General features: G+C 40.6%; 1 protein-coding gene across 4 annotated transcripts in view; it reads left to right on the top strand.

Annotated features, from left to right (window-relative positions):
* The first annotated feature begins 1,439 nt into the window (after positions 1-1,439).
* The window catches only part of ZNF143 (zinc finger protein 143), a 69,728-nt gene continuing 46,788 nt past the window's right edge, over positions 1,440-24,379 (top strand). For 2 of the 4 annotated variants that reach the window (XM_049890341.1, XM_049890345.1), the window contains exons 1-7: positions 1,441-1,521; positions 14,194-14,308; positions 14,634-14,726; positions 15,565-15,648; positions 16,182-16,265; positions 17,817-18,013; positions 18,604-18,678. In XM_049890341.1, coding sequence (XP_049746298.1) covers positions 1,480-1,521; positions 14,194-14,308; positions 14,634-14,726; positions 15,565-15,648; positions 16,182-16,265; positions 17,817-18,013; positions 18,604-18,678 — 690 coding nt within the window. In that variant the 5' untranslated portion in view covers positions 1,441-1,479. Of the gene's footprint in view, positions 1,522-14,189; positions 14,309-14,633; positions 14,727-15,564; positions 15,649-16,181; positions 16,266-17,816; positions 18,014-18,603; positions 18,679-24,379 lie in introns of all 4 variants that reach the window. The other 2 variants (XM_049890344.1, XM_049890343.1) reach the window with 2 other exon arrangements.

Here is a 24,379-nt window from a genome sequence, read left to right on the forward strand (position 1 = left end):
AAATGGCGTTTAGGCACCAACTATGAAACCACACCTTGGTTAATGTCGCTAGCTCCCTCCACCTCCACCCCAAAAAGGCAGCGTTGTAATGTCCCACTAGACTCAAGAGTAAATCAAAACATTTTAATTATCCTCACTTAGAGGGGTATCTTTAAAAAAAAATCCTGGGACAGTCCATAATCACCTGAAATGCCAAAGATACTACATCAAACATCATCAAGCTCTGTACTGTTTTTAAAAGTACACAAATCTGTTACAGCCGACCTTCTTCCTCATTCTTTTGGTTAGCTCCTCAATTCTACACCTTAAATTTCCGATTTGACAAACCATGAGTGTGGCAACCTTATCTCATCTTTACTACTCATCCTGGGTGCCAATGCAAATTAATATATTCTAAATTCCTCCTGAGAATGACTAGTATCTCCGATAGTTTAGAAAAGGTTTGGGTTGAGAGGTGCAACAACATTCACCTAAACCACAATTAATTTGCACCTATTCTTAATGGGTTAGAGGGAGCTCGATTCAAAGCGATTTCCACCTTTTGACTTTCCTTTAATTCGAAATAAACAAAAGGGAACGCTTTCAAAAGTTAACAGCTCAAAGAACATAGCGACAACATTTCAGACAACTTCAAAATTTGAACAGAAACTACACGAAAGCACGAAAGCGTCCGCAGTGTCTCCCAGCTGCGTCCAAGACCACCAACCAGTCGCCAAGCTCCGCTGGGGCTTCAGCAGGAGCGGGAGGCCCATCCTCCCACCGTATGGTGATGCCCCGGTGAACGGAGAAGCGCAGGCGGGGGCTTGCTAGCCAGCGACAAGCATACAGCTACTCTCAGGAAGGAAGAGCCCTCCTCGCCCAAGACCAAGACCAAGGGCCTCAGCCGGCCCCGACAGCCCCCAGGGAGCGGTCGGGCTTCCCATCTCTTGCTAGTTCTCCCTTCCACTTCCTTCGCATCGGGACGACCCTCGGCAAGCGCTAGACAAGGCTCATCAAGTCTCCAAAACGCGATCCAGCAAGCCCACTAAGAGAGGAAAAGCCGCCTCCTCGCCCCTGTGGGGAAAATGGCGCCCGTCACCCCTTCTCCCTCCCGGGTAATCACAAGGACCAGCCTCCCTCCCCTGCTACAAAATGGCGCCTCACGCTGGGGCCCCTGAATCAGCATAATTCACTCGCCAGTGAGGCGGTCTCGGACTGGGATGAACAGCTCTACCAACCAGTCAAACACAGGAGCTTTGATGCCGTACTTTCCATGAGCCACTCAGGCACGAGCTGTAAGTCTAGGCGACGCTGACATCACGAGAAGGGGGCGTGGCTAAAGCGGTTTCCTTTCGCGTCGGCTAAATTTGGGCCAATGGCAAGCAGGAAGCCGCTGGTAAGTGGCGTAGTGCCAGTCCAATGGAGGCTGGGGGCGGGCCTCAGACAGTCTATGCGGGTTGCGGGGCCCGGGTGCCGGGCGGCTGTTTCCTGTCCTGGTGCATGGTGGTCGGACGAAGGAATTGTTGGAAAATTTTCTCGGAGGTTCGTATATAAATGTGTTTTTACCCAGTGTGCATTATTCTCCGCCCGGCCGCCGCCCTCAGCGCGGCGGCGCGGGCCCAGTTGGGCCCGGGCTCCGGCCGTGGCTGCTCAGTCTTCGCTGCAGGCCCTGCCTATCCTACGGCCGGCCGCGGTAGAGGCGGCTGGGCAGAAGCGGAGTTTATTAATAACCCGCGGCCGCCACTCTGGGGCGGCGGAGCTTTTCTTGCTGAGGACGCAACCCCCGCCCCCCCGGTTTCTGCCCGCTGTTCCCCGCCTGTTCCCCTCAGGGGACCGCTGAGGGGAGGGAGGAACAAAGGGGAGGGTGGAGCCCTCGGGAGCCCGGCGGCGCTTCTCGGTTTGACCTCCGCGCGGAGCGAGTCCCCAGGCGCCAGGCGGCTGCCTAGGCAAGCTCCTCCGGCGAGGACGCCGGGCCCACGGTCCGCCCCAGTCCCCAGCTGGGGCGCTGGCGGCAGGGCTGGACAAGGGCCCGCTCGGGACCCCAGTCTGCAGATCGCACCCAGAATTTTCTCCTCCCCGGATCGTGCACAGATTTGTTTCCCTGACTTGCCTTTTTTTAGGCCCTTGAGACCCGACACTGAATATTAATAATTGGCAGTTTTATCATTTTGGCTAAATAGTGAATGAATACTTATAGATGTTTTGTAACATTTCATTGTGGAATGTAAACCAATTTTTATTCTCCTTTTGCTTTTTAGCATTAATTTTTTTTCCCCCACATTAACAAGTCAGAAATGTAAGAAAGGAGTACCATAGCTAAATGTATTATTTGTTTAAAATCAACTTAAGGCTTTGTTTTGGAAGTGTCTGACGAGCTGGTATAATTAAAAGGTGTAAAATAAGGGATGTGGTGAGAAATTGTAGGTTTGAGGTTGTGGTCAGCTTTGTCCTGAATCTTACTAGAAGATACTTGTGTTGTGCTATGGTTGACAAAAACCTATGCAATATTTAGTATTTCTTACTGAGTGCTATCTTAAGTTTATCTTTTTTTTTTTTCCTTTTTTATACTTATATAAAGGTTCACAGAGCAAATTAGTTTGTTATTAAACAATACACATATTGTTTCCTGACACTGGTTGCCAACCCCATGACATGTCAACACTCTCCCCACCCTCCCCTTCTTGACCTTGGGTTCCCGATTACCAGCTTTCCTGTCCCCTCCTGCCTTCTTGTCCTTGCCCCTGGGCTGGTGTGTGCATTTAGTCTCTAGTCTCATTTTGTGTGCCTGCCTGTCCAGTCTTTGGCTGAAGGGTGAACCTCGGGATCTTCAGTTTAAGTGTTTAGGAAAAGAATATGTGATGAGGAGATCACCCAAAAGCCGCGTAATATGCATAATTTTATCCTGGGATATTTTAACTAATTTGGAAATTACTTAAATAGTTCAGGTATGAGTGGCTATTTTGCCCGTAGCCTTTTTTAAAGAAAATAAGAGTTTTATTGCGATACAATTCACATACCTTATAATTCATGCATCTAAAGTATAGAATTAGATGGTCTCTAATATATTCACAGAGTTGTACAACTCTCAGCACAATTTTAGAACGTTTTCGTCACCCCCAAAAGGAACCCTGTACCCATTAGCAGTCACTCCTGGTATCCCCTCAGCCCCCCACACCACTCCCAGCCCTTGGCAATGACTCATCTACTTTCTCACTAAATGGATTTGTCTATTGTGGACATTACTTATACATGAGATCATACTTTATGTGGTCTTTTGTGACTTTTTTCACTCAGCATAACGTTTTCAAGATTCAGTTATGTTGCATATATCAGTATTTCATTTCTTTTTATTTCATGATATTTGTTTCAAGTAATATTTCATTGTAGGGATATACCACATTTTATTTCTCCAACAGTTGATGGACATTTGAATTGTTTTCTCTTTTTGGCTATTATAAATAGTGTCGCTGTGAACATTTGTGTACAAGTTTTTGTGTAGATGTAAGTTTGCTAGGTCGTATGGTAACTCTTCTTGGGGAAACACCGAACTGTTTTCCAAAGCAGCTGCACAATTTTATATTCCCATCAGCAGTGCACACAGCTTCCAATTTCTCCACATTTTTGCCAGCACTTGTTATCACTCTTTTTGATTATATCATCTAGGTGGGTGTGACATGGTATCTCTTGTGGATTGGTTGTTTTTTTCCCCCTCTTAATTGGGTAAATATATAGGTACCAAAACATTTGCCATTTCAACAGTTTTCATTTGTACTCTTCGGTGACGTTACTTAGGTTCACCGTGTTGTTCAACCATCACCGTGAAACCATTCCCAAATTTTTCCATCACCCTTAAGAGCAGCTCATTTCCACAAAGTGTTGTTTAACGTTTTCAAGGTTATCCACGTTGTAGCGTGTATCAGGACTTCGTTTCTCTTTATGGCTGAGTAACATATTCTATTGTGTATATACGTGTATACACACACAGACGCCACACGTTTTGTTTATCCATTCATCTGTTGATGGACGGAAATCCTGGTGGCGTAGTGGTTAAGTGCTACAGCTGTTAACCAAAGGGTCGGCAGTTCGAATCTTCCAGGTGCTCCTTGGAAACTCTACGGGGCAGTTCTACTCTCTCCTATAGAGTCGCTATGAGTCGGAATCGACTCGACGGCACTGGGTTTGGGTTTGGGTTTTTGTCAATGGACAATTAGGCTGTTCATACCTTTCGGCTATTGTAAACAGTGCTGCAGTGAACATTGGTGTACAAGTATCTGCGTTCTTGCTTTTAATTCTTTTGGGTATATACCTAGGAGTGGAATAGCTTGATCATATGGTAATCGTGTTTAACCTCTTGAGAAATTTTCAAACTGTTTTCCACAGCAGCTGTACCATTTTACAATCCAGTCAGCAATGGATGAGAGTTTCTGTTATCCACATCCTGGCCAGCACCTGTTGTTTTCGTTTTTTTTAATCGTAGTCTTCCTAGTGGATGTGAAGTTTTGATTGTAGTTTTGATTTGCATTTCCCTGATGGCTAATGATGTTGAGCATTTTTCATGTATGTATTGGCCATTTGTATATCTTTTTTGGAGAGATGTCTAATCAGAGATCCTTCGTGTATTTTTTTATTGGATTATTTGTCATTTTATTATTAAGTTGAAGAGTTCTTTATATGTTCTAGACACATGTCCTCTATCAGATATATGATTTGCAAAATGTCCATACCCCGTACTTTGCACTGGGATACTGCTTTGAAGTCAGGATTCATCATATTCTTCAAGTAAAGATGACCTAGCTTCATTGGGGAATTGTGCCTCTACTGTTTAGCTGTTATTGTTTATAATGCACATGTAGTTTATGGTGAAGTGAGGAGAATTTTTCTGAGTATTGAGGTGTTCATAATTTCTTAGTTTTATGGTTTTTATCTAAACTTTAAAATCTGAGTTTTTATTTAGGTCTGAGTCTATGAGCTCTTGACTTTATTTCAGGACATAATGATTTTTGAAAGATGTGTTGCTCCCTTCTGTGCTTAATGTGCATTTTAAGGGTTGGCCTTCATAAAATAACATTTTAAGCTTTATCGTACTGTCAATCAAGATGATTTTGTTTTTAGGTGGATTTAGACTGGGAGATCCACTCTCATAGAAAACAATGATATGCTTTTCTCCACCTTTTTCCATACTTATTATCCTGTCTTAAAACTCTGCTGCAATGGGAGCTCCTCACCTTGTAGAAGTATTTGTACATTAATATGTAGACACAGGCATTTAACTCCAGACTACATTTTTTGTATTTAAAATTCCACTCCCATTTACCCGAATTTAACTCTGGCTAAGCACTGAGTGGAAACCCTGGTAGCGTAGTGGTTAAGAGGTACAGCTGCTAACCAAAAGGCTAGCAGTTCGAATCCACCAGGCACTCCTTGGAAACCCTAATGGGGCAGTTCTGCTCTGTCCTGTAGGGTCGCTAGGAGTCGAAACCAACTCAATGGCAATGTTTTTTTTTGTTTGTTTGTTTGTTTTTTAAGGCACTGAGTTATGACCCCTGTTGGTGGAGTGGTTAAGTGTTTGGCTACTAACCAAAAGGTCCACGGTTCAAACCCACCAGCCATTCCACAGGAGAAAGATGTGTGGTGGTCTGTTTCCGTAAAGATTTACAGTCTTGGTTTAAAAACAAGAAGAAAAAAACACTGCTGTTGAGTCGATTCCAACTCATAGTGACCCTATAGGACAGAGTAGAACTATAAGTCGGAATTGACTCAACAGCAATAGGTTTTGTTGGTTTTAGAGGCACTGAGTTAAATAGTTTGTTGAGTGCTTTACATATATACATAAATTCATAATTCTCACTAGAAACCTAAGGCAAGTACTATTGTTATTTTGCAGATGTGTCAACTAAAGTATAGAGTAACTTGTCCAACTATCCTGTGACAAAGCTGGGCTTGAACCTATGACTGACTCAAAAGCCCAGTCTCTTAATCTACTCAGCAACATACAAAGTACCCTCTTTATTTTCATTGTGCTTTCAGTGAAAGTTTACAGCTCAAGTTAATTTCTCGTACAAAAATTTATACACATACTGTTTTGTGACATTAGTTGCAATCCCCACAATGTGACAGCACAATTTCCCTTTCCACCTTGGGTTCCCTGAGCCTGTTCAACTAGTCCTGTCCCCTCCTGCCTTTTCATCCTGCCTCCGGACAGGAACCACCCATTTGGTCTTGTGTACCTGATTGAGCTAAGAAGCACACTCCTCATGTGTACTGTTTTTTGTTTTATAGTCCTGTCTAATCTTTGTCTGAAGAGCGGGCTTCGGGAATTGTTTTAGTTCTAGGCTAACAGAGCATCTGGGGGCCAGAATTTCGGGGGTTCCTGCAGTCCCTGTCAGACCATTAAGTCTGATCTTTTTACTTTTGAGTTCTGTCCTGCACTTAGTACCCTCCTCTTTAACTTTAAAAAAGTGAGACGTCTGTAGTTCTTAGAATGATGTAGTGTTTTGAATAAAAAATATATATATAAAATGCTATTGCGTGCGTGTTATCATGTTGTTTATATACATCTTTGAGTTAAATAATGATGAATGCATTTGACCTTGTATTGAAAGTACAGAAATTTATATAGTATGGAGGTAATGGTTACAAGAAGTTACAGTCATTTAAGTTAGTGGCAGTTAATACGTGATATATACCCACATACAGCAACGTATTGTAAAAACTAAGGCACGGTGAAAAGAGCGTTAGAATAAAAGAAAGTCTAATATTTAATCCTATCTCAAGGAATTAACTAGTCACACTCTGGTACCAATTGGTTATCAAATATTTAGTAAGCATCTACCATATGCAAAAAAAAAAAAAAAAAAACCCATTACTGTGAAGTCAATTCCCAATCACGGTAACCCTATAGGACAGCTTAGGGCTGCCCTGCCAGACTCTTAACCACTGCGCCCCCAGGGCTCCTACTTTGAGCCAGGAATTCTTATGTTGTTGTTAAATGCCCTCGAGTTGGTTCTGACTCATAGCAGCCCTATGTACAACAGAACAAAACAATGCCCGGTCCTGTACCATCCTTGGAATTGTTGCTGTGTTTGAGCCCATTGTTGCAGCCACTGTATCAGTCCATCTCCTTAAGGATCTCCCTCTTTTTCACTCAACTTTACCAAGCACGATGTCCTTCACCAGGAACTGGTCCCTCTTGAGAACATGTCAAAGTACATGACGTGAAGTCTCGCCATCCTCGTCTCTAAGTAGCATTCTGGCTGTACCTCTTCCAAGACAGACTTATTCATTCTTCTGGCAGGTCATGTTATGTTCAGTATTCTTCACCAACACTATACTTCAAAGGCATTAATTCTTCTTCGTCCTTCCTTTCTTCTTAAGTCTTCCTTTTTCATTGTGCAGTTGTCATATGCGTATGAGGTGATTGAAAACACCACGGCTTGGATCTGGTGAACCTTAGTCCTCAAAGTGACGTCTTTGTTTTTTATCCCTATAAAGAGGTCTTTTACAACAGATTTGCAATATCTCATTTGATTTCTTGACTGCTGCCTCTGTGAGCATTGTTTATGGATCCAAGTAAAATGAAATCCTTAGACAACTTCAATATTTTCTCCATTTATCATGGTGTTGCTTATTGGTTCAGCTGTGAGGATTTTTGTTTTATGTTGAGGTGTAATCCATACTGAAGGTTGTAGCCTTGAGTCATCATCAGTAAGTGCTTCAGGTCCCTTTGGCTTTCAGCAAGCAAGGTTGTGTCATCTGCATATCACAGGTTGTTAATAAGTCTTCCACCAATTCTGATGCCACATTCTTCTTCATATAGTCCAGCTTCTTGGATTATTTGGTCAGCATACAGATTGAATAAGTATAGTGAAAGGATACAACCCTGACGCAAACCTTTCTTGATTTTAAACCACACAGTATGCCCTTGCCCTGTTCAAACGACTGCGTCTTGGTCTATCTATAGGTTCCTCATGAGTACAATTAAGTGTTCTGGAATTTCCATTTTTCGCAGTGTTATCCATAATTTGTCGTGATCCACACAGTCGAATGCCATTGCATAGTCAATGAAACACAGGTAAACATCTTTCTGGTATTCTCTGCATTTCAGCCAAGATCCATCTGACGTCAGCAGTGATATCCCTTCATAGACACTGAGAACTCAGTGGTGAACAGGAAAGACAGGGCCTCTGCCATCATGGATCTTAGAATTCACTTACGAATTCTGATAAGTGCTATGAAGAAGATATAGAAAGTGCTGTGATAGAGAATAGGATAATGGTAGAATGGGACTGGGGCCCTGGTGGCACAGTGGTTAAAGTGCGTGGTTGCTAACTGAAGGGTCAGTGGTTCAAACTCACCAGCCGCTCCATGGGAGAAAGATGTGGCAGTTGGCCTCTGTAAAGATGACAGCCTTGGAAACCCTATGGGGCAGTTCTCTGTCCTGTAGGGTTGCTGAGTTGAATCAACTTGACAGCAGCGAGTTTGGTTTGGTTGGTAGAATGGGATAGGACCTATTTTAGATAGAAGGTGATACCTGACTCTGCTGCTGTTGTTGTTAGGTGCTGTTGAGTCAATTCCAACTCACAGCGATCCTAAAGGACAGAGTAAAGCTGCCCAATAGGGTTTCCAAGGCCGTAATCTTTACGGAAGCAGAGTGCCACGTCTTTCTCTTGTGGAGCAACTGGTGGTTTCGAACTGCCAACCTTTCAGTTAGCAACTAAGCTCTTCAACGGTGCACCACCAGGGCTCCTTGGCTCTCTGCTAGAGAGGGAAATAGTATTCCCGTCAGAATAAACTATGTGCAGAAGCCCTGAGGCAGGAAAAGTTAAGTGTGTTCTAGGAACTAAAAGATCAGTATTGCTGGATATATGTAATGAAGGAGAGCAATTGTAAAGCACTCTGCAAACATGAGTTGTGTTAAACTCATTAGGTATTTATGAAACATGTAATCATGGGTGTCAAAAATCCAAATCTGCGTAAGATGCTGTACCTACTTTTGAAGGCTTAAAGTCTAATTCGGCAGACTGGAAGCAAGTGTTTAAGGACTGATAAAAGGAGAGAAAAGCACTAAATTTCAGGAGCCAGAAGCCTTGTAGCTGAAAACAAGGTTCTGTAAGCTTCACTTTCCAAACCTGAAAAAAAAAAAAAGAAACGTGTTGAGTACTTCCTGAGTGTTAGGGACTTTCTATACATTATTTCCCTTAATCCTTACCAACAGCCCTATCAGGTTCGTAAGGAGCCCTGGTGGTGCAACAGTTAAGGTGGTGGTTTGAACTCACCCAGCAGCTCCAAGGGAGAAGACTGGCGATCTGCTAACGTAAAGATTACAGCCTAGAAAACCCTACTCTGTCATATGGGGTCTCTGTGAGTCAGCATCAGCGCACTGGCATCTGACAACAACAACATCACGTGTGTGCTTTCCCATTTTTTAAAGAGGAAACTGAATGAAGCTCTGCAGCAGGTAAACTGCCCAGGAGCCAAGCAGGATTCAAATACATAGCTGTCCCACAAATTATACAACCATGTACAGATGAAAGCTATGATGATCAAAACATGACTAGCAATTCAGAGTGGCCTGAGCTACAAGCCAAATGCTGTAGGATTCAGATAATAACTGAAATCTGGATAGTGCGGGAGAGGCACCTCGAGTCAGGCTCTTCCCTGTGCCTGGACTGCCCTTGCTGCTTCTCCGCACCTAGGAATTGTTATCTTTTTAGGTCCACATTCACGTTATTTTTGTTGTATCTGTGAGGCAAAGGTAATGCTTCTGGTGTAAAAAAAGTTACTAGTTTTATTTTAAAAACTGTGAAAATAATACCTGGCTAAAATTTATTTTTTTAACTTATAAAATGTATATGATCTGGAGGGGAGATGAGAGGGCAGAGGGGATTAGAAGCTGGCGGCATGGACATGAGAGTAGAGGGAAGGAGCGGGCCGTCTCATTAGGGGGAGAGCAGCTAGGAGTATATACACCCACCCAGAGCCATCTGGAGTATATAGCAAGGTGTATATAAATTTTTATATGAGAGACTGACTTGATTTGTAAACTTTCACTTAAAGCACAATTAAAAAAAAAAAAAGTATATGTCCCTGGAACCTCCTTGATAAACCTCCTGGTAAATGAAGACAGTTGTTCATTCTACTAAAGGAATTAGTAGAGTTCAGATCGTGAAATTTGGACTGTACTGGGAAAATGGAAAACTTAAAGATTTTGTAATAGAGGCATGCTGTGGATTTTGGAGCACTTGAACTGTGCTGTGGAGATTAGATGGGAGGAGAGTAGGAGTGGATTTTCAGAAATTGATAGAATCAAGTAGATAATGGTCTGTCCCATTGCTATTGAGTCGATTCCCACTCATGGCGACCCTGTGCGTTACAGAGTATACTACTCCATAGGGTTTTCTCTGCTGTAATCTTTGTGGAAGCAGATTGCCAGGCCTCTCTTCATGGTGCCACAGGGTGGGTTTGAACCACCCACCAACCTTTAGGCTAGCAACCGATTGAACAGTTGTGCCACCCGTGAATGATGGTACTCTGAATTAAGACAGTCTGAGAGAATTGAATGGATTTGAAAGATAATTAGGTCTTAACAATATATAGCATTATTTACTTGATTTTAAATTTCGTATGATGGTATATGTTGTTATTTTCTACCTCTTTTAGAAATTATTTAAGTTAAACACATACTTTATTTCAGTACATATTCACTGTAAGGAAATAATTGCAGAAGCGGTATCCTTAAGAAGACAAGAGGAGACATATAAAAAAAAATTAACCTTGACCTAAGTTTCCCCCTTATACAAAAATTAACTTAAAATGGATCAAAGGCTTAAATGTAAAGCAAACTATAAAACTTTTAGGTAAAAACATAGTACTAGAGTTTGCAAAATGTTATCATGGAGGAAACTGAGCAACGGTCACAAGGAATCTGCGTTATTTCTTATAACTGCATGTGAATATATAATTACCACAAAATAAAAAGTTTAATTAAAAAATTCTTAAGTAGACAGGCGAAGATAGAGTCTAGTACACAAGTAGGTAAACCAACGAGTCATCAAAGGTACCTTCCCTTCTTTTGCTTATTCCCGGGAGACATGTGAAGAATTCAGTGAAGCAACGTAAGAATTATTTAGTCTGAGTTACAATCCATTTTCAATTCCATTTAACATTTTAGCCCCAGTTGCTTAGCAGTCTGTTTGCTAAATATTTCATGTTTGCCTGCTGCAAAATCATATAGCACTTGCCACGTTTCTGTAGAGTTTCTTTTTTTTTTCCTTATGCTGACACACACCGTCATCTTCCAAAAGGGCAAGAGCTTTATCATACGCATCATTTCTACCTTGGTGACTCCGACAGTGCTCCATGACAGCCAGCTCTGTGTGTGATTGTGGCCCATAAGTTCATTATTAAAGGAAATGAAATTGACTACCTTTCATAAGGTGACCCTTCCCGAAGATGTCAAGTTCATCTTATACAGTCATTTCCACACCACCTGAGAATGTTGGTGACGGAAGTGATCAAGACTTGCTGATGGATGTGGTATGAGCGACTGTAGGGTGATCTTTGGCTTGTTGGGACCTTTTCTTCACCATCATATTTTCATCTTGTAATTGTTTTCTTAACAAAGGGCAGTAACTGTATCACAGAGTCTTTTGAAAACTTTGAAAATAAAATGAGCTGTACACCTGCCATCATTTATCACCTCTGGTAATTACAGTTTTCATCTGAGCTCTTCTGAGTTCTTTCTCCCATCACTACACCATGTATTTGCTGGAAGTTTGTGTCTAGTAAACAGTCATCTGTGGATCTTTCAGTTCCATTGGATTTTTTTCATCAGGATGAGAACCATAGTTATTGAAACTTTCCTAAAGAAATTTAACCATTATCAGCTTTCAAAAAAGGGAATTTTTACTTAACTGCAGTTATCATGTCAGTTACCTGTTAATGCTTCATGTTGTTCTAGTTATTTGGAGATTTAGGAGTATTCAAATGAAAAAGACAAATGCTATTTAGCCTGAGTTAAAGTTAAACCACAGACATTTCTTAACATTATGACGCCAGTGACTTTGTAATCTGCCTTTTCAGAGTTCATCTCCTGGATAAATACTGCACAGATCACACAGCCTTTCCCCCTTGCGTTTCCTTACCTTATTTCTGTAATGTAGTGATGACACTTGCTCTGAAATCAGTCTGTCCCAATCCTATCCTTATCAGAGGTGTTAAGAGCCGGGTACCAGTGTTACTTTGAGGCTTCTGTGGCCGTCTTTGGAGGTGGCAAGCAAGTGTTAATCCTCTTCATTAGTTTGTAGATGTTTCATCGTGCTCTGCCAGCTGTTAGAGAATGTGGACCTTTCAGGAATCCCTGAAAAGTCAGCCTCTGACTGACTTACCGCAGCACTGATAACCTTTCCGTGAGTCTGAACTACAGTCCCTCAGTACAGCTTTGGTCCAAAGAGGGTACAGCTTACAGTATTTCTAAAACAAAAATCTTTAAACGGTCTTAAATATAATTGCAAATTATTACTACTGTCTGCATATTGGAGTCCTGGTGGCGTAGAGGTTAAGAGTTTGGCTGCTAACCGAAAGGTTGACAGTTCGAATCTACCAGCCACTCCTTGGAAACCCTATGGGGCAGTTCTACTCTGTCCTATAGGGTCGCTATGAATCAACTCAATGGCATTGGGTTTGGTTTTGGGTTTTTGGTATCTGCCTGTTGCTATTTAAAATATTGACACTAAAATCAGATATTTTATAGGCACTAGAGTCAGCAGTGAGCAAACAAAAACCTGTGTCCATTCTAGAGGATGGGGAAACATAATTAACAAACAAAATAAGTAAATATATGTGACATGTCAAATAATAAGGACTATGCAAAAATATAAAGAGGGGAAGGGGAAGAGGGGCAGGGCATGCCATAGTTGAGAGGGTTAGGAGGTGCAGTTTGAAGGAGGTACAGGGTTGGGTAGATAGGGAAGCACTCGTTGAGGTGACATTTGAACAAAGACCTGAAGGTAAAGGGATGGACCATGAAGATACGCGAGAAGTCCATTTCAGGTGGAAGGATCAACAAGTGTAAAGGTCCTGAGGCAACAAAATGCCTAGCATGTTTAAGGAAAAGCAAGGATGTCAGTGTGGCTGAAGTGGAATAAATGAAACAGAATGATAGGAAATGAGAGGCAAGATCATTGACGTTAAAGGCCAATGTAAGGACTATTAGCCTTTGTTCTGAGGAGAAGTCATCGAGGGCATTGAGGACATGAGAGATATAACTTTTTTCTTCCAAAGGGCACTCTGCTGTGTTGAGAGGATATTGTCGGGAGGCCAGTGTAGAAGCAGGGAGACCAGTTAGGATGCTTTTGCAGTAACGGAGGTGACAGATGGTGGCTTGGATCAGGGAAGTAATGGGGAAGGTTGTAAGAAGTGGCCAGGATAAGGATAAATTTATGAAGATTGAGTCAACATGATCTGCTGATGGATAGTATGTTTTCAGTCACATCATATGCATGCGAAAGCTGGACAGTGAATAAGGAAGACCGAAGAGGAATTGACGCCTTTGAATTGTGGTGTTGGCAAGGAATATTGAATATACCATGGACTGCCAAAAGAATGAACAGATCTGTCTTAGAAGTACAACCAGAATGCTCCTTAGAAGCAAGCATGGCGAGACTGTGTCTTACATACTTTGGACATGTTGTCAGGAGGGATCAGTCCTTGGAGAAGGACATCACGCTTGGCAGAGTGCAGGGTCAGCGGAAAAGAGGAAGACCATTAACGAGGTGGATCGACACAGTGGCTGCAACGATGAGTTCAGGCATAACAACAATTCTAAGAATGGTGCAGGACCGGGCAGTGTTTCGTTCTGTTGTGATAGGGTCGCTATGAGTCAGAACCAGCTCAATGGCATCTAACAACAACAACAACAGTATGTGGAGATCTTAAACCATGTTAAACCCAAAGAACTGTAATTGTGGGAATTTTAGACAAAACTGATAGGCAAGATTTATCAGTGTGCACAGTAGTTTCCTACTGAATTATGAAAAGCAGGCCTTGGAGTTTAAATTAATACTGTTAACTTTGTATACTAAGTGAAATTTTGGTTAATTTCAGGTACTGCTTACTTCCCTAGCAGTTTTTTGTGGTTCATAAATATTCTTTATTGCTTTTATTTCCTATGCGTTATTCTTTGTCCTCAAGCACATATATTTTTCTTCAAGGTAGAAAATGTTGTTAGCCCAGATAAATCGAGATTCTCAGGGAATGACAGAGTTTCCTGGAGGAGGAATGGAGGCTCAACACGTTACCCTGTGCCTGACAGAGGCAGTAACCGTGGCAGGTGAGCAATCTTGCTTAAAGTGATCGTATGGGTCTGGAAATACCACTTATCTCAAGGGAAAAATGATACGTTACAACACTGTCTTTATTTCACAGTTCCTAATTTAACATAAACCTAAGCATTTCTGTGAGCATTTTTACCTTGCTGTGGATGCTGAGTACAATAGGGCAGGGAAATATATGTTTTTTAATACTAAAATTCCATTTGCTTCTAAGTTAGGCTCTATGCCTTTTTGTCTAGTTCTCATTTTAAAAAATGTATTTAAAATAGTTTAATCAGCACGCACGTATAATGGCTATCTAAAGGAAATAATTTTTTTTAATAGATGGTGACAATTTAGAAAATATGGAAGGTGTAAGCTTGCAAGCAGTAACACTTGCAGATGGTTCTACCGCTTACATACAACACAATTCTAAAGGTATGTGCCTCATATACAGCTGATTGGTTAATACCAGTGATTTATAACCTCAGAGTTGGAGTACCTATCAAGTATATCCCCCTTCCAATCCCTTCTAAAAATGCTTTATAGCATGGTAATTTTAAATCATTTCGATTTAACGTAAATTTTGTTTCAATAATTTGGAGACACCCTTTGAGATATTTGAAGAGTATCAAAATTAACTGGGGTCCAGGTTTGGGCGGAGGGGTGTCCCTAACCTACTTCTGCTAGGGCCTTTCTTGCTTCTTTACTTCAGGTTATTATTTATAAAAACATATAAAATATGCCTGAATAAAGACCTTTGATTTTGCTTTTATAACATTATCTGTGAGTCAGTGTTTACTTTGCTCCAAGAAACAGCCCAGTTTTCAAACTTTTTGATTTTTCTGAAAACCTACTGAGCACATGTGTACACAGACAAGGGTGTTGTACCCCCAGGGGGTGAGAATGACAGTTGGCCTCCATATCTGTCTATCTTCCCAGCTTCTGCTTCCCCATGGTCAGGGTCACTGTTCCTCAGGGACTTTGAAAATTATGTAGCGTTTCCACTCATATAGCCTGCTGTGGTGAGCCACTCTTCCTCTTGAACTCATCTAAGAGAAAACTGGAAGGGAGGAAGGATGGCTGAGGGAGGATTTTCTGCTTTCTGTAGGATCACTGGATGTGTTATTGAATTGCCTCAGAACATTGAGGGAAGAATCAAGATGAACATGATCTTAAGTAGTGTATGTTTTTATAGTTGATATCATTTTGAAATTGTATAAAGTTTAAAATTTTTTGTTTGTGTTTATTTATTGGTTTGAATCTTGTGTTTCAGATGGAAAACTCATAGATGGCCAAGTCATTCAGTTGGAGGATGGCTCTGCTGCCTATGTTCAACACGTACCTATACCGAAAAGTAGTAAGTATTTAAGATACAGCACAGGAAACCATCCTTATTGTCATACTTCGGTATCTGCTGTCTCCAATTCTTTTGTCCTATTTAAACTTGGTTCTGATTGCTAATCCTCCTTCTGAAAGAATAGATCAATGGATGTCAAAGAGAGGCGCTAAAGACCGTCTTAACACAATCAAAATTTCCTCTCGAAGATAATGGAAAAGAAGTTACTGGATTGCACTCTGGAGATAAATGGGCAAGAGTCCTTAGCAAGTTTTCCTAATATTTGAGCCAAATCCTGCATTTCTTTCATTTTCTTCTTCTTTCAACTCTCATTACCCCCTGTTATATATTCCTAAAATAAGCATTCTAGTATTTTTTTTTAACCTTTAAACACTCAGATCAGTTTTATTGAAAATATTTAAATATCCGAGAACCAGTAAGAGTCAGTATAAGTTGTTAAAATGTGTTTAATGATTTATTGACTCTGTTGTTAAGTGAATTCATTAGAGTATGCTTAGAAAACATGGGATCTAAATGTAAGCATTCTTTTTGAGCAGGGGACAGTTTGCGGCTAGAGGATGGTCAAGCAGTGCAGTTAGAAGATGGAACTACTGCATTTATTCACCATACCTCCAAAGGTAAAAATGACTTTGGAAATAGGAAATAAAAACTAAAGGAGAAGTAGAAGTGTGGGAGAAATGAGACCTACCTTTAGCTGCTGAAGTGCTGTCATGTAAAAGAACAACTGTACTTATTCTCTGAAGTACAAGGTGGCAGATTTTGGCACGGTTTAAGGAAAAACTTTTAACAATTTGAGCTGTCCGATAAGAGGCTGGAACAGAAAACCTCTGATTCCTGGAAGACTTCAAGTAGAGGCTGCTTTCAAAACATGAAATTAGACATTTAAGAATTAAATTATTAAAAAAAAAAGAATTTGAAAATCGAGATTACAGTTGCTGAAATAAGTTAAATGGTATTTTTCTTCCAGCCCCGTCTCCAAAAAAGAAAAAGTTAAATTGTTGATTTTTTTTCTTCCTCTTAATTATCATTTCTTTAGTAAGGTCCTTTGCCTGCTGTGTTTGTCTTTACTTTAAATTAAATCTTAAAAAAATCTGAAGCAAATATAGCAAAATGTTAATGTTTATTAACCTTGTGTGGGGAGAATCAGGGATTTGAGGTGGATTGCATAGGAATGGGAAGCCTAGCTCTGTAGCCAAGTCACCTGGGGTCAAATTCTGGGTCAGCCACTTGTTAGCTGTGTGACCTTGAGCAAGTTACTTAACCTCCGTGTACTTTAGTTTCATCATCTATAAATGAGGATTATAATAAGTATCTACATCAGAGGGTTGTTGTGAGGACAGAACATGAAACACATGTGAAGCCCTTACAACAGCTTGTCACATAGTAAATGCTCAGTAAATGTTAGCTAGCATTACTTTTGGCATCTACTTGATGGCAACAGGTTTGGTTTTTTGGGGTCGGGTTATTATTTTTAAAATATTTTATTATAGAATGACTTAACAAGTTTTAGAAACATTTTATGTAAACCATGAACTTTTTTTTTTTTTTGTAGTTAGAATTAATCATAAAAATTAATCATACTCATTGTAATTGGCTAGATTTATTACTTCACAGTGCTGTTTTATAGCATTTATACTCATACAGAAACCCTGGTGGCGTAGTGGTTAAGTGCTATGGCTGCTAACCAAGAGGTCGGCAGTTCAAAATCCGCCAGGCTCTCCTTGGAAACTCTGTGGGGCAGTTCTGCTCTGTCCTATAGGATTGCTATGAGTTGGAATCGACTCGACGGCAGTGGATTATACTATTATACTATAACTATTGGTATAGTTATTTAGAGGAAATAAAACCCTGAATTTTGGAGTCATTGACCTGAGTTGAAACCCTGGTTTCTGTACATACTGATTCTAATTGTTAATTGTTAGCTTTTTAAATTTCTTGTTACTAAGGAAAATGACTTAACTTCTGCAAACCTTAGTGTCTCTATTTGTACAATCGGGGTAAATATACCCACCTCACAGAATTGTTGTGTGGTTTAAATGAAATAATAGCATAAAGCATGTCGCCCAATGCTCATAGTAAGTGTTCTGTAAAATTTATTCACCTCTTCCTTTAAATATGTAGTCATTTATCAGACTTTAACTTAATGCCCATCTCTTTCATTCCCTCAGATAGTTATGACCAGAGCGCATTACAAGCGGTTCAGCTGGAAGATGGCACCACAGCTTACATTCACCACGCAGTGCAAGTCCCACAGTCTGACACCATCTTGGCAATTCAGGCTGATGGGACAGTGGCAGGTCTGCACACTGGGGATGCAACAATTGACCCTGATACCATCAGTGCTTTGGAACAGTATGCAGCAAAGGTAAGGTATTTTATGAAGTCAAGAATGTCCCAAATGCACCTTCTTTATTTTTCATTAAGAGAAAAGAAAAGAAAAAAAAAAAGCCCACTTTAACAAATAAGAAACTAGCAATTCAAGGTCAAAACCAGACAGCGTCAAGGAGTGGATCAGCATTTCTGTTAAAAAAACTGAAATGTAGAAAAAAAATTTGGAAGAAAAGCAAGGGAATGGGGTAGGGGCTTACATCCAATAAATGAATGGCGTAACCCACAAAAAGAAATATTCAGTGAGTGCCATAAACGGACGGGTGAAGTATAGATGGAACTGCTTATGAATTAAGAAGTAGAAATTAGAGACTGGAAAAGGTAAAGTCTCAATTAAGTTTTACATCCCAAGGGCTGATTTTTTTTTTTTTTCTTTTCTGCTTTGAACGTGTATCTTATATAATTTAAAAGGATTTTTTTGTTTTTATTTTTACTTTTTTTTATAGGAATTTTCTAATGTGCACAAAAATAAGATGGTAATGATAGTCCATGTACTCATCACTCAGCCTAAACAGTTATCAAAATGTAAAACTTTTTTTAAGCTTTATTTTATTCCCATGTTTCTAGGTGTCCATTGATGGAAGTGAAAGTGTAACAGGCACTGGAATGATAGGAGAAAATGAGCAAGAGAAAAAAATGCAGGTATATAAAGCTAATTTTTTATATAATAACTCCTTTCTGTTACCATTTCTAGGCCCTTCTGTGGATGAAAGCAAGAATAGGGAATCACTGCCACTCTAGGAAAATCTCAATTCAGAAAAAAACGTGTATGTGTTAGGCAGCAGCCTTCTCAGACTGTCTCATATCACAGGGTTTGTTATATGGATGAAAGTGGCACTAAAGGGAATAGAAATATCACGGAGATCCAGGAATAGCCTGGTTTCTGGAATCCAAGGCAGCTTTGGAGACCAAGTAATCTTTTTCCGACCACCCCAACCCATGGCAGTTCGTGGGTTCTTTTTCTGGGGCTCTGCCATTACTGGGATTAACCCCTCTCCTGCTACTTCATCTCTCTTTTTTTTTTTTTTTTTTATTGCTACTTCTCTTTTTCTGTCTTTTTATTTCTTCTGTTTCTAATTGCCTCTGTATTTTCCTGTTTAAATGCTATAGAGCAGATCCAGCCTAGCTAATTATCGTTGTTCCTACTGGGCAAAGCTTTTTGTACTTTTTGTACCAGGATGCTTCCTGGGCTGCAGATGGCCTATGAGGTAGCTGCCCTTGATTCAAATGCTCACCCTGGAACCAGTCATTGGCTACCCCTTATCCAGGTGACAGTCTAGAGCAGCAGTGGTTCTAAATGTTGTGCAGTAGTTACAAAGAAGTCACAAATGGATCCTTGGAGATGTCCCATACTTCAAAAATTCAAAACTTGCATAATTTAAGACAAATTTCAGTGGTGCTCTTTATTTTCTTCTCAGCAATTATCTTTAATATTTTGCTGAGTGCTTGCTCATTCTTCACAGAGTTTTATCATATTTAACTCCCATTCTTAAGTTAATGCTTTGGACACATTTTTCAACTTGGTCATTAGTAACACCACTTAATGATATTGAGTCACACTATTATTTATCAAGATGATAATAATAATAGTAAATGATAAAATAACAAGAATCACCAAAATCAGTGGTAGTTTGATGCTTATCAACACTGCTAAATAGCCAATATTTCTCTTCACGAGTTGAAGTGGTGCCATGAAGTGGCAATAGTATAAACACTATTTGCAATTCACTAACCCCATCGGCTTTGAAATTATATGATTCTTGGCAAAATTTTCAATTCTTTGGCTTCACATTACTTCACATTTTGTGAATAAAGTGAAACTAATATTTTTTACAGTGCACTGTAGGGTTGCTATGAGCCGGAATTGACGGCAACGGGTTTGGTTTTTTTTTTTAATGTCAAATTCACCTAAGTCACACGCTAATAAAATGCAAACACAGTGTAAATACATGCAAGAGATGTAGGTCAGTGGCTTGAGGTGGCCCATTAAAAGTTCTCTGTTTCTAATTAGTGACTAAAAATGAGAATTATTTAAAAAGAATATTTTTAAAGAAAGGCAGTTGTAACTACACTTGGAATAAACTAATATAGAATGGGTCTTACCAAAAAAATGAATGAATTTACCACTGGGCCATGCAATGTTATAATATACTATTATGATAAAACCCAATTCACATGCAAAAATTAATTTCTGAGCCCCAAAACAACTAGAAATTCCCAGAAGTGCTGAGGCAAAATGTTGTAAAAAGTTCTATTACTGTTCATCTACAGACATGTAGTCATTTGGTGTTGGTGTCAATAGACAAGAAATAGGAAACAGTTAAATAGGACTCATTGTTGACTGTAGCTTTTTCACCTTTGCCCTTTGTACTCGTGATGGTTAAGGTTGTGTGTCAGCTTGGCTGGTTTGGCAGTTATGTAATGATGTAATCACCTCCATGATAAGATCTGATATAATGTGGTCACCTCCAAGATGACATCTGCTGTGAGCAGCTAATCAGCTGAAAGGGAGTTTCCATGGGGTGTGGCCTACATCCAATATATATGGACTTTCTGGCAAAGCTTGCTGACCTCCAGTTCTTGAGACTTGAGCCAGTAGCTTTTCATGTTGCCTGCTGATCTTGGAATTGACTGGCCTCCACAGCAAGTGACAGGTATCCTGCTGTCTGACCTGCCAGTCTTGGGTTTGTCAGCCCCCGTGGCTATGTAAGTCAGGAGAAGCCTCCAGCCCGATGCCTGACTCACAGACTTTGGACTTTTCAGCCTCTACAACCATGTAAGCCATTTCCTTGATACAAATATCTTTCTCTCTCTCTATATATGTGTATACATACATATACACACTTAACTGGCTTTGTTTCTCTAGAGCACCCAGACTAAGACATTTGGTACTGAGAGTGGCTCTAGAGAAACAAAGTTGTTAAGGGTGAGCTTTCTAAATTGGTTATGAAGTCTGGTAAGTCTTAAAGATATTGATGTCTCTGCTTCCATTAGTAAAGGGGGCACTGCTAATCCATGGTTTGAGGTGGCAGTAGAACTCACTGCCATTGAGTCAATTCCAACTCATAGTGACCATATAGGACAGAGTAGAATTGCCCCATAGGGTTTCTAAGGCTATAAACCATTACAGAAGCAGACTATCAAATCTTTCTCCTGTGGAGTGGTTAGTTCAAACCACTGACCTTTCGGTTAGCAGCCAAGCACTTTAACCACCGTGCCGCCAGGGCCCCTTGAGTTGGCAATAGAAATACTCAAAATATCACCACCAATCGATAAAATGAGACTAATATTTTTTTATACTGCACTGTGTCACACCCGCCTAAGTCAATCTCTAACAAAATGCAACCACAGTTTAAATATGTGCGAGTATTGGTGAAAGATGAGTCTCCAGGTAATCGCACATTTGATACTTTTCTACAATTTTGTCAATGAGAAGTATAAAGAAGCTAGTTGGTTTGGCCCCACTTTCCCTAGACAAACTGATGAAAGAAAGAGATGAACTCAGAGCTTCAAAGTCACAGCTCCAGCACCACATGAATGACCTCAAAGTTGCCACTTGTGCCTTTAAAGAAAGTCTTATTTCTTATAATAACAGAGCTGATATTGCTGAAAACAAAACCAAAAGTCTTATTGTGAGAGTGGCTGAATTACAATGCCAGTTGAATTCCCAACCTCAAATGGTATCTGAAGTAAAAGTGAGGGTGCTGATTGAGAATAAATGGGATCCTGAAACTTGGGATGGGGACGTATGGGCAGATAATCAGGAAGCTGGGGACACTGAGCCCCTAAATTCTGTTGAATCACTCCTACCAACAAAACCATTAGGCCCTTCACCCCCATCTGTTGAGTTTAACCCAGCTGTGTCTTTGAAGAGCCTTTGTCTGAGTCATCACCTGGGGAGATGCCTTAAAGGCATTGCTGAACGTTCTCAAAACACATCTCCAGTACCCATGTTTGCTTCTAGATCTATAACCAGACTTAAGTCTCTGCAAGCCTGAAAAGGTGAAGTACAAAATGTGATCCAGGAGGAGGTATACTACATTCCAAAAGAACTGCTTGAGTTTTCTAATATGGAGAAACAGAAACCTGGGGAATTTTTGTAGAAATGACTGTTAAGGGTGTGGGGTAATGGTGCAAGGAACATAAAGTTGAATCAGTCTGAGTTTATTGATGTGGGTCCACTAAGCACAGATTCTTCATTCAGTGTTTCACCTCAGGAGGTTAGGAAAGGATGTAATAGTTCATTTGCTTGGGTTGTCAAAATGTAGTTTACACAGTGGCCTACACTAAATCTAATTGAAGTACCAGAACTGCTTTGATATACTGTAGAAGAAGGTATCCAAAGGCTTAGGGAAATTGGCATGTTGGAGTAGATTTATCAGGTTAGACCCACAGACCCACACATGGAGTGCCTAGATGACACTACTTTTACCACAACGGTAAGGAACAAAGTTGTGAAGGTAGCCCCAGCATCCTTGAAGACTGCTGTGATTGCTTTTTTATATAAGTCAGATTTGACAGTGGGAACTGCTGTAACTAAATTTAGATACCTAACTACAGTGGGGCTGATTGGAGCCCGTAGTGGTAGGGGCCAAGTGGCAGCACTCAGTTGACAGAGACCAGGTGGATGTGGTTACCATAATGGACAGTGGAGTCAAAGCAGTCTGACGTGTATGGATTTATGGCATTGGCTCCTTAGGGTGTTCCTAGGGGTGAACTAGATGAGAAATTTGCAAAATATTTACTTGAGCTGTACAAGTGGAAGAATTCTAGGTCAAGGGAACAGCAGTCTAACTGAAATTGCCAGAACAGAGAATCCGGACCCTCAATTCCCAGACTTGTGCCAGTTTACACACCCACAACTCATTGAATGAAGGGGAGGCTGGGTCTCCTTGAGGAAAAACCCCACTACACTACCAAAAATTTGTACTGTTAATCTTTTTCCCAACTTCCCCAAAGGGATCTATAGCCTTCTATGAGAGTGACTGTTTATTGGGGAACAGGAAATAATCAGACTATTCAGGGATTACTGGACACTGGCTCTGAACTGACACTAATTCCAGGAGACCCAAAAGGTCGCTGTGGCCCACCAGTCAGAGTGGGAGCATATGAAGGCCAGGTTAATGGAGTCTTAGCTCAGGTTTGGCTCACAGTAAGACCCTGAACCCATTATGTAGTGATTTCTCCAGTTCCAGAATGCATAATTGGAATAGATATACTCAGCAACTGGCAGAATGCCTATATTGGATCCCTGACAAGTGGAGTAAGGGCTATTATGTTAGGAAAAACCAAGAGGAAGCCATTAGAACTGCCCCTATGTAGGAAAATAGTAAACCAAAAGTAATACTGCATTCCAGAGGGATTGCAGAGGTTACTGCCACCACCAAGGACTTGAAGGATGCAGTGGCATTGATTCCCACCACAGCCCCCGTTCAACTTGCCTATTTGGCCTGTGCAAAAAAAAGACAGTTGGATTTTGAAGAAAGACAGTGGATTATTGTAAACCTAACCGGGTGGTGACTCCAGTTGCAGCTGCTCTTGCAGATGTGGTTTTATTGCTTGAACAAATTAATTTATCTTCTGGTACCTCATTTACATCTATTGACCTGACCAGTGCCTTTTTCTCAAGGCTAGCAATACACCTTCAGTATCCTACCTCAGAGCTACATGAATTCTTCAGCCATATGTCATAAGTTAGTCTGCAGGGACCTTGATCACCTTTCCCTTCCACAAGATGTCACACTGCTCAATTACATTGATAACATTATGCTGATTGGACCTAGTAAGGAAGACGTGTCAATGAGTCTGGACTTACTGGTAAAACATTTGTGCGCTAGAGGGTGGGAAATTAATCCAGCAAAAATTCAGGTGCCTTCCATCTCAGTGAAATTTCTAGGCATCCAGTGATATGGGACATGTCGAGATATTCCTTCTAAAGTGAAGGATAAGTTATTTCATCTGGTGCCTCCCACAACTAAAAAGGAGAAACAATGCTGGTGGGCCTTTTTGGATTTTGGAAGCTACATATCCCTCATTTGGATTTGCTACTCCAGCCTATTTATCTAGTGACTCGAAAAGCTGTTAGTTTTGAATGGGGCCCAGAACAAGAGAAAACTGCAACAGATTCAGGCTGCCATGCAAGTCACTCAGCTACTTGAACCATATGATCTAGCTGATCCAATGGTGCTTGAAGTATCAGTGGCAGATAGAAATGCTGTTTGGAGTCTTTGGCAGACCCCTATTGATGAATCACAGCACAGACATAGGATTTTGGAGCAAAGTCCTGCTATTCTCTGCAAATAACTCTTCTTTTGAAAAACAGCTTTTGGCTTGTTACTGGACC

Source organism: Elephas maximus, chromosome 7, assembly GCF_024166365.1.
Source record: "Elephas maximus indicus isolate mEleMax1 chromosome 7, mEleMax1 primary haplotype, whole genome shotgun sequence".
Taxonomy (NCBI): Eukaryota; Metazoa; Chordata; class Mammalia; order Proboscidea; family Elephantidae; genus Elephas; species Elephas maximus.